At 41.1% G+C, this 10,334-nt stretch overlaps 1 protein-coding gene across 1 annotated transcript in view; it reads right to left on the bottom strand.

The window, feature by feature from the left end:
* Positions 1 to 418: 418 nt before the first annotated feature.
* LOC115772827 (ryanodine receptor 3) overlaps positions 419 to 10,334 on the bottom strand; it is a 77,273-nt gene continuing 67,357 nt past the window's right edge. The window contains exons 85-101 of the mRNA XM_030719229.1: positions 10,034 to 10,115; positions 8,530 to 9,842; positions 8,377 to 8,435; positions 7,455 to 7,629; positions 7,240 to 7,326; positions 6,958 to 7,152; positions 6,606 to 6,736; positions 6,456 to 6,498; positions 6,204 to 6,331; positions 6,030 to 6,090; positions 5,737 to 5,883; positions 4,514 to 4,648; positions 4,239 to 4,395; positions 3,930 to 3,994; positions 2,767 to 2,867; positions 2,013 to 2,064; positions 419 to 1,432 (exon numbers count right to left, since the gene is read on the bottom strand). Coding sequence (XP_030575089.1) covers positions 1,337 to 1,432; positions 2,013 to 2,064; positions 2,767 to 2,867; positions 3,930 to 3,994; positions 4,239 to 4,395; positions 4,514 to 4,648; positions 5,737 to 5,883; positions 6,030 to 6,090; positions 6,204 to 6,331; positions 6,456 to 6,498; positions 6,606 to 6,736; positions 6,958 to 7,152; positions 7,240 to 7,326; positions 7,455 to 7,629; positions 8,377 to 8,435; positions 8,530 to 9,842; positions 10,034 to 10,115 — 3,027 coding nt within the window. The 3' untranslated portion in view covers positions 419 to 1,336. The remainder of the gene's footprint in view (positions 1,433 to 2,012; positions 2,065 to 2,766; positions 2,868 to 3,929; positions 3,995 to 4,238; positions 4,396 to 4,513; positions 4,649 to 5,736; positions 5,884 to 6,029; positions 6,091 to 6,203; positions 6,332 to 6,455; positions 6,499 to 6,605; positions 6,737 to 6,957; positions 7,153 to 7,239; positions 7,327 to 7,454; positions 7,630 to 8,376; positions 8,436 to 8,529; positions 9,843 to 10,033; positions 10,116 to 10,334) is intronic.

The following is a 10,334-nucleotide window of genomic DNA, read 5'->3' as shown; positions in this document are numbered from 1 at the left end:
TAGAACTCCCATCATGTAGCCTGCTGAGGCCCTGGCCTACCACCCTAACCCACCAGAAGTATACACCTACTCTGCCACTGATTATTCCTAAATCATAATTAAAAGCTACAGGGAAGTCAGAGTTATGATATAGCTTTGAGGTTTGGGGTGGGCGAAATTAACTTGGAAGTGAAGCCAAAGGATATGCGTGCACAGTTGGTCTCTTATTTTGAAAAGACCTGGATTAGCAGCAGCGACAGATGTTGCATCTTGCTGATTTTGGGCCTGAAATGACTCACTGTCTCAGGGCTCTTGGACTTGGAGGTAACTGTCACTGAGAGCTTCAGAAGCACTTTTTTTTTTTTTTAAATAAATAAAGATTTCAAATATTAAAAAACAAACAAACAATGTAAACACAACCATTTCTTGCATTGACTTCTTTATTTTTTTTTCCATCAAAAGAAATGCACAGATCAGCAAAGCTATTACATACAAATGGCCATACAATAGCAATTCATTTTGTTCTGTTCTTGTTTGAAAGTGTTCAGTAAATTCTGTTGTGTCATTTATACACTGTGTATCTTGAACATTTGCAGTTATGCTGCATTCAGCAACAAAATAAATCATCCCAATGCTCTTCTTCCACGGTCAAATGAAAAGGTTCAGCCACAAACTACATATCTGGACAGCTACTTGTTACTGCTCCAGGGAAACTACTGTACTTACATACAATAAAGAAAAAAAAGGTTTGCATAGCTTCATTGTAATGTAGATACAGTACTGTAAGGCACTTCATGAAGAAATTTAGGCATTTTTTTAAAAAAATCCTACATAATAAACCTTTTGCCACTTCATCCTACAGATTCCATCTCAATAGATAACGTTACAACATCTGGAAAAAAAAATCTTTTCTTAAATCACATTTTTTTGCACACTATGTATATCTACTATACTCCACTGCTTTTCTTTTGGCATTAAGTCTCAAGTTCAACATTCATATATTGTGCATAATATGACTGACATATTGTCCCATAACCCCACACAACCCAGTATTTCTCAAAAAAAAAAAAAAAAAAAAAAAATTGTGCAATGATTTTGGGGTTATGTGGAGTAAAAGGCAACACGCTGTCAAAAACGAGTCCCCAAACTAAAAGAAAACCTAAAGTTACAGGTCATTTCCTCATACACTGGTACATCAAAGGGTACATCATTTTCTTTTGTCTCGCCTCACACCAGTCCAAACCAGCGGCGGGAGGTCTCTATATATGTGTTTGTGTGTGTTGTATTCCAGCAGTTGTAGGTAGGACTACATGCTCCAGCAGGACACATAGATAGAGGTAAGGAGGATGCATCTGCTCTATCCAAGCTGATCTTCGTACTGTTTGCGGAAGCAATCTCCAGCTGGGAAGAAGTCCCAGCAGCGCTCCTGATACATCTTCCACACGTAGGACTCCTGGACACAAACCAGCAACAGTGCTTAGCTCAAGATCTTTAAGTGCTAAAAAAAAAAAAAAAAACTTGCCTAAAGTATGTGTGTTAACGAGCTGTAGGAGGTGAAGGTCTGAGCTGGTGGCCATCGATTTTGCTGTCTGTCAAATTCATTTCACAGAAACAGAAACATCACTGTAACACTTTTTAAGTGTTTAGGGAGTACTGTCTCATCACAGAGAGGCAAAACAGTTAACTAGTACACAGCCAAATTATTATTAAGCAGCATTAATTTTCCCACTTTATCATGATAGATATGTGTTAAAATGAGTTTTTTTTCCCACAGAATACTTGTAGGACTGATTGTTATCTCTGTGTGTTTTGTACATTTAGTACAGTCTCCTTACTTAATACTATGTGGACCACAAATGTGGGCCTGTAGTTAAGACAACACTATTAATTCAACCACAAAATGGGTAAACATTGAAAAATGGCCATTAAAAAATTAGATATGCACACCAGCACACAAGCAGGGACAGTAACAGTATCATTCAGTGGATTCAGATTCTTCAGAGAAAGGTAATTAGGATAAAATGATATTCCACCTGCCCAGTGTGCTCTGTCTCATCCTTGTTGATGAGGTACATCAGGAAAAACCTTTATCAGAAAAAATAAGAAGAAATTTAAAAAAAATACATAAACATTAAGGACAAAATGCATTCTTGTCTCTAAGCCTGTTATCGTAGACACGAAAAGCTTTACTGTGACACATTCAATTCCTACAACACAAATCGTGTAAATGTCAAACTCTCTGTCACTAGGTGTCACAATTTCTGATGCTAGTGCCTAAATAAAGTTACGCCACATCATCTGTATCACCAAATCACCTGTTGTTTCCCAAATCGAGCGTAAATGGCAACGGGCCGCTGTATCTCTGTGCATCGCGGCATGCCAGATCATGATGAATACTGAATGAGAGCATGCTATCACAAGCCTATTTTCCAATAAAGTTCATGGCATTAAATAGTAATGAAGCAACATAATGAGGTCACTCTCATATCCTCCGGCCAGCTGACTGTGAGAGCAAATGGACTGAGACTTCCTATTGTTACTGGTATTATACAGAAACACTGGCTAAGCAGTGCGTGCGGGGGAAACACAGACAGATGGAAAGAATACCTGAAGGGATCTAGTGTTCTGGATCACTGCAGCTATCAGTGACTTTGGTATTTATGCTGCAGTAATGTTCTAAAGCCATCAATCATGTGGTTTAATTACAGAAAAGCAGTGATACAGACGGTGAAAGATTACTATAAAAATATTACCAAAAAAATATTACTGATCAGGCAGGATACTCACAGATAGTTAGCCAAATTGTGCTCTTGTAAGGTGTGGGTCTCAAAGCCGTGGGGTGTTGTGTCAAAGTAATCATTACCGATGCCACAGATGAAACATTTGGTCTGAGGACAGAAAGCGAAAACATGATTACAAGGCATACTTTGTTCTTTCTCTGTGCTTCATTGATGAGCGATAATAGCAAAAAGTTTGCCTATGGGGCACTAGATTTTTATTTTTTTTATTTATAGATTTTACAATATTAAGGTCAGGTTACTCATCTTGCTTAGTCCTTCTCAGCCTATGGACAACAGTGGCTCTGAAGGGACATTCAGTCTGAGCAGATAACCCAGACAAAGTCATTTGGAGTTATCTGGGCTAACTGAGAGCACCAAACTCTGCTCTCACTTAGGCTACAAGGTTGTACATCATCAAATATGTCTCCAAAATTAAACTTTAATCACTAACTGTAAATGAAATATTTATAGTCCCATGTGCACTCCGACCTTTGCTTGCCTGTCACAGTGACTGTTTAAATACTCGAGAGAGAGACGGAGTGCTCACAAAAGAGCGTGACATGTCTAAACTCACCATGTGATCAAAAAAGGGGATTAAAGGGTGCGTTGCCCACAAAGTAGCCGGGCTGAGTATGATATTAGTGCAAAAAAAAAAAGACAAACATACACATTTAAATCACCACGAGTCTACTAATAAGGCCATAATCTTTAGATGACATGAAAGGTGGACGTGACCACCATTACGTCGTCCATTGGTTAAGGAGGTGCTGTTATGAAGGGTCGAGCTGAGTGTTCAGCATCTCACTGTTCTGAAGCAATTCTTCAGCTATGAGGTCGGCTCACCATCAAGTGGACCCTGTTTTTGATGCCAGTGGAAGTCCTAATTTGCAAAACCAACATCAGGCTGTTTTCAGTGGTTTGTGAAACTAGCGGTTGAGACCATTAGCTCGCCAAGAAAGTGTTAATTGAGGTCACAGGACACCATAAAGTTTTATACAGTCAGACTCAACCACAGAAGTCGCTCCCTGATGGCTGTTAGAACTAATGAGGGTTAAGCCACTTTTGCAATGGCTTCACTTCACGGGCCTGGAAGCTAAGTCCATTTCTTTTATATACGACCTATGATTTCACTCCTGCTGCCCCTGCATCCCTGCTTCAGGGTCCTCTCACCTCCATGTCCTCTTTAACCTGTTCCTGTTGGTCTCTTAACTCTCCAAAGGCATCAATGATCAAACCTGCAACCACAAACAAACTGCTGTGAACATTACATATATACTGTATCTAACTTCGCAAATATAATGGGTGTAATATTGAAATATCGCTGTGTAGAGGTGTATTGCAAAGCTGTGAGGAGTTAGCATCCTTGCATTGATGGTAATTTACTGAGGCCTCTAAAGGCATGTGGGTTACTACATTTAAATACTGATAAATAAGGTTGAAATTTGGAATTTTTAGGAAGGGGTGTATACATGAACTTACCCTGGATGATGGCCAAGAGGATGACAATAACGAAGAAGAAGAATGTGATGTCAAACAGGATGCGGTAAAGCTCATAGGGGTCGCCAGCTGGGTCCTCAATCTCATCCCCTATTCCCCCTCCTGCTCTTACCCCAACATACATGTGGAATAGGTAGCACTGTGGGAGCACAGATGGAGGTCTAATTGAGATGTGAGGCTGAGCATTAAGTTGTGGGTTATTTTAAGCAACAGGCCCAAATCTGTTTCTTGAGAAAGAAAGTGTAACTCCAGTTTACCGTCATCATGTCATCACACTTCATGTCTGGTTCATCCTCATCCTCGCTCTTGTTGTAAAACTTCCTGAAGAAGTTGAAGGCCACCACAGTGTAAAGATAGACCACAACAGCTAGCAGGCCCACTGTCAGCACCAGCTACAGAGAAACACAGTCGGCAGTCAGTGAAATCTGCATTTAGACCTTTTTTTTTTCTCCCCTATTTATATATTTCCATTAGACACAGCAGGGGCAGAGCTGCTGGCTTCCATTTGTTTTCTATAAAAAAAAAAAAAAATGGCAAAATCCTCTTGAGAAACAAAATTAGATTGCCAATGGCAAGAGAAGAGTGAGTTGGGAGAAGGGGGAAAAGTTCAAATGCGTGGAAAAGATGAGAAAGTTTAGCGCAATAAGAAATCTCAAATCTGAGTTATTTATTTATAGTACATATAAAAGCAGTCTATTATTTCACATATAATAAAAAATTCATTCAGTTACGGCTCAGCCAGCTGTAAACCTGAAAGGCAACAGCAGTGGGAGCAACAGTAAACTGCATTTGGATTGACAGCATGATTGATCAGGCCACAGGCGGCTGTGTCTGGGAGATGTCGCTGATTCCTTGTGGCCTTGCCATTTTGGTGTATTTCCACCCTTGGAGACTGAGGTGACATTAAATTTTGTCCCTCTGGTCAGTTCTCATGGGAATTATTGCAAGAACATTCCATGGTGGGATTTTAAATTAAGCCATGTGAGCCATTTGAACTGAAATGTCAAAGGATACTGAGAGCATTTCAATTATCCTCATACAAGAAGTGATACAACACATACAGTATCTGCTAGATGATACTAAATGATCTCTTCTTGTACAGGAAGAGTGTCTCAGGCACTGATGGGCCATGCTAATAATATGCTGGCTATAACCAATTGTAAAACCAAGCCAGAGTCTTTTAGTCAAATTTGCTTAAAGTAGCCTTTTAAGGACATAAATACATAATAGTATAATAACTGTGCTAAAGCCAAATTAAAATAACTGCACTGTATATTAATACAGTATTCCAACTGAAAACTGTTTTGGCACTTGTATTCTATCATCCTGCATATGCAGAAAATCACCATTTTTAATGGCATACCTGAAATGCCATCAGTGGGTCAGGAAGGTAGCAAATTGTGATAAAATTGTGTTTCACCATCAACTCTGCAGTGACCCCTGCTGTCTGAAAGAAGAGCTGCATCCGTTTCCTCCTCACCTGTTTGCCGTTATGCGTGACAGAGGAGAGGATGGTACGGAGGGTCTTGAAGCCCATGGCGATGTCCAACAGATGGGCGGCAAAGAAGAAGTTGTTGTAGTGACCCAGAATGGACATGGTGGTGTACCAAACTAGATACAAGAATGACTGGTGGCGAAACAAAATTGATCAGAACCCGTTCGTCCTGTTATAAAATCATCCATCAGCCTGTTCAGCTGTCAAATAATTGAATCCACCATCAATAAAACTACAAAACTAAGCAATTAATCACCCAAACGTATTTTTAAACTTACATTGTCTGTAAACACAACCCCCATTTTCCAGACGTGGTACTTCGTATCAATTGAGCTCAACCTGGCAACAGAAAAACAAAAAGTTGATATGAAGGGCTCACATTTTCTATTTGACCTCTATTTTTGCTCCAAGCAGCCCTGGGCTGTCTGCTCTTTATCAGCTCGATCTCTCACCACGACACCAGTGAAGCCTCCTTGGCAACAGTTTCCTCTGTAGGGTTGAAATCCAGGGCGCTCTTGTCCAACCCCAGCAGCTCTGCTATCCTCTCTGCTCCGTAAAGATCTCCATACTTTTTTATCACCTACAAACAGCAGCCACACGGGAACATAAGAGACACTGCAGCTGACATTTAGTAAGTGTAACCAGATTTCATTTACAGCTTGTGTGCACAACAGATTAAACCGAAATTACACAAAGCCACTTACTTTGCGCTTGACAAATTTATCCCAGTAGTTGTTGGGAAAGGAACTGATAAAAAAAAAAAAAAAAGCAAAGAAAAACAAAAAAACAAATTAAACCTCTGCTTGCACAAGATTATGATTCATCGTTTAATAAAAGTGCTGCAGCTGACTCACGGGGTGTTGATAACCAGTCTGTCCCACTGTCCTTTAATGTCGTCATCAGACGGCTGCTCTGTGATGTAGAGGCCAGCAAACTCCAACTTCCTCGCTATCTCCTTCTCGCGCTTGAACACTACCAAAGGCACCTTGAACACACAACAAATTTGGCTGCATCATTAGTGTGTGTGTGTGTGTGCATGAGTTTATATAAAACATAGATATAACTAAACAAGTTATTTAATTTTCTAAATATTGTACATCCTTAGATATAGGTGTTTTATTTTTGCACTTGCATGCAAATTACTGGAAAATTAAGATACCACATTAAAACTGTTAACAAATTTAGTGTCCATGGTTGTTACTGTACCTTCAGGTAGTAGTATCCCACCACACACAGGAAAGATATGATTGTGTGTAGTATTGCCAGACAGCGAAGTGTTGGTGCCATGTAACCTGTGCTCTCCTGCAGGACAAAGTACTCAAGCGCTCCCTCGTCTTCCTCCTCCCCAGCTCTGCCTCGTCCATTCCAGGGGTCTTCATCATCTGAGTAATCGCCGGTCACCTGAAAGGCGATGATACAAAAATTAAACAGAATACTTACAAAAACGTGTGACCCTTAGATGGAGAAATAGTTTAACTGCAAACTCACTTTGTAGAAGAGAAGAATAAAGTTGATAGCAAAGGCAACAAAAAGTGCCAAGAAGCGGAGATTGTAGAAATTTCTCGCCAGGTAGTTCTGTGAAAAGTTAATCATCATCATCATCATCTTTGTGCAAGGTTTTTTTTTTTTTTGTGTAACAAGCTGATGTGCATGCTTAACAGTTGTGTTGTGTTCTTAGGACTGCAGTGAGGAAAGTATCTGACCAGCATCTTAGTCTGGTAGACTTCCAAGCCAGCGAAGAAGCTAGCCATGAAAGCCTCCGGTGGTTCTTTCTTCAAACCGAGCCTCTTCTTCGGGGCTTTCTTCTCCTCTACTGACAGCTCTGGAGGAGCTTCGTCTCTAGTCTTGTCACGGTCCTTCTTCTCACCGTCTTCTGAACTGCAAGCATAAATTCTTTATTAGTGATAGAATGGCAAATTGTGTTCATAGACACAGATGTATACTTAATGTGGAGAAACAAAATACATATGCTGTACATATACAACTGGAAAAGTACACCCAGAGCCTGCTCTCGGACCTCAGTTAAATAGCTAACAGCTTTCACAGGTAAAGGGGACCTACTGTGCTTTTCTTTATTTTTGTCACATACTGTACAGTATATGCTGTTATCATCCCAGTGCAGGATGCTCATATTATACGTGGTTAAAAATTCAGATAATGAAGTTTATCCCTGTGGGCCAAAAGCTTAGGCTTCAGGCTGCTCAAGACGCTTGGATTCAAAGCTTTTCTGTGCTCCTGAGTCACGCTGATAGTCATCACAGGATCTACTTGTGCCTGAAATGAGGAAGTGGGGCTAACAAGCACAAGGCTTTGTTTACTGAAACCAGGTGACAGGCAGCCAATCAGAAGAAAGTACACCTTTAAGAAGGAAGACCTTTAAGCTAAACCCCTGTAATAGCAATTTTTTTTTAACTGTTAATCATATAAAGCTAATCTAACAAAATCACAGAAGAAAAATATGGAACTGGAAATGTAGGTAATAGGCCCCCTGTAAAAAAAAAGACACCATCAGTAATGCCATCGGAAGCTGGACGCTATAAATCTTAGAGATGCTGCAGTCATCAGAAGTACAGTAAAATAATTATTATAATTGCAATTGTAGACCAGTGAACAAATTACACTCACTCTCCCTTCTCTGTATCCGATTTGTAGTCTCCATTTGCTGCCCTCTTCTTTGCAGCCATCTAGAATTAGTAGATTATCATTTTAATTCATTACAGTACAGTTTCTACTAATTAAGGCATGTTCTTATTCCATTTTCTAAACATAATGACTTACCTGTGCCTTCTTCTGCTTGACAGCACTGGCTATTGATGGGGCATCTCCCACCACCACCTCAGATACATCCCCCAAACCGGGCTCGGCCCCATGTTTGCCCTCCTTCTTTGGCTGTATGTTGAGTAGCTCGGCCATCAGGTCTGCCTCCGCTGCATCCCCTTGAGCCATCTGACCCAGCTCCGCTAACGCTGATGCTTCATTTGCCTCCATCTTTTCTGTTTCTAACACATCTCCATGGATTCCAAATTGAGTGGGGTCTGGCATGTTTCCTAAAATATCTGTAACCTTCATATTCTTAGCCCCTTCAACGAGGCCACCCCCAAACATAGTGGTCCACAAGATGTGGAAGAAACCCCAAACTAGGCTGTAAACAAAGTGAAAGAGGCCCGTGATGATCATCCAGAAAAAGGAGAAGAAGCCTCGCACCATCTCCTTCACACTCATCTTCCTGAATTTCCTGAACTGCCGCCTCATGCTTTTAAGAGTAAACAGCTGGCGGAAGTGACACAAGCTCTTTCTCATGGAGATACATGCGATTGTAAATGCTGAGGAAGACTCCATCATCACGCTCTCCTCATCTTCCTCTTCCTGGTTTTCCACCATGCTCTGGATGTCATCATCTTCTTCCTCCGGACGCTCGACAGGGTCTGGCTCTGAAATTTGAGAGGCCAGCTGCATCTCAAAGATCGTGTCCTCACAGAAGTTGACAAACAGTTCCATCTTCTCGCTCTCTCCGCCCTCGTTGACCACGTCAAAGATGAACTGCCGCTTTGACTCTTTTACCTGAGGCTTTTCCCACTGCGTACGACTTGACTCGCTGATCTCAAAGTAGACTCTCTCGATGCGTTTGGCTCCACCCATGATCTCGATGCGACCCAGGTAAGGCTCAAAGTAGCTGAGGACGCTTTCGGCCAGGTCCAGGAAAGTTGAGAGGCGGGCATCATGAGGCATATGCTCTGAGAGATTGGTTAGCAACACTGCAACGTTAAAGCCGATGTCTTTTGCTGGTTCGTGAAACCTCTCCACAAACAGCTCATAGTTGAACATGTCATTCTCATCAGCCTCAGCGCAGGAGAGAAGAAACTCAATCTCAGACTGAGAATACTGCTTCTGGTTCTCCATGGACTTCTGGAAATCCTTCTTTGAGATGACCCCTTTGCTCTCATGGTCGTACTCCTTGAAGCTGTCCGAAGTGGTCAAGTCTTTCAACTTGAGGAACATGTCAAAAAATTTCAGGATCATCTCCACATTACTGGAAGATTCCACCAAGGTGTCCACCATTTGTTTGCCAATAGTTCCGTTTACAACATTACCTGTGAAGTAATAAAGTGGTAAATCAGTAAACTCATTAAAAACACACCCTGTGCAGATTAGCTAAATCTGCTGTGGTACGCATTTGATTTTTTCAAGCAAATAAACCTGATTGATGAAAGTCGCAGAACACATATTATCTTTGTAACTATTGCTCCTGACAAAGCTTATATATGATGTCATTAAAAAAAACCTTCAAGTAGCGAGAGCATCATGACAACCATGTCCTTCTGCAGGTCCAGCAGCTCCTTTAGTAATTCAATCTGACTGGAGTCCTGTTAGAAAAAAAGGCAGAAAGGGGAAACATTGTGAGTCATAGTATCATATGTCACATAGACCATTAATGGTCTAACTGTAAGGGTACAGTTAGACCTGCGTCCCTGTGATGCAGACAGAGTTGAAGAGATCAAGGCTGTTCATATCGTAGGGACTTCCAATAGCCCCCACTGTGGCCCAGAAGGTCCTTCTAGGTAACATCAATCCATCACTACCAG

The sequence above is a fragment of the Archocentrus centrarchus genome, chromosome 22 (assembly GCF_007364275.1).
Source record: "Archocentrus centrarchus isolate MPI-CPG fArcCen1 chromosome 22, fArcCen1, whole genome shotgun sequence".
NCBI lineage: Eukaryota > Metazoa > Chordata > Actinopteri > Cichliformes > Cichlidae > Archocentrus > Archocentrus centrarchus.
Note: the sequence above shows the minus strand (reverse complement) of the source record. Positions and strands in the feature narration are given on the sequence as shown.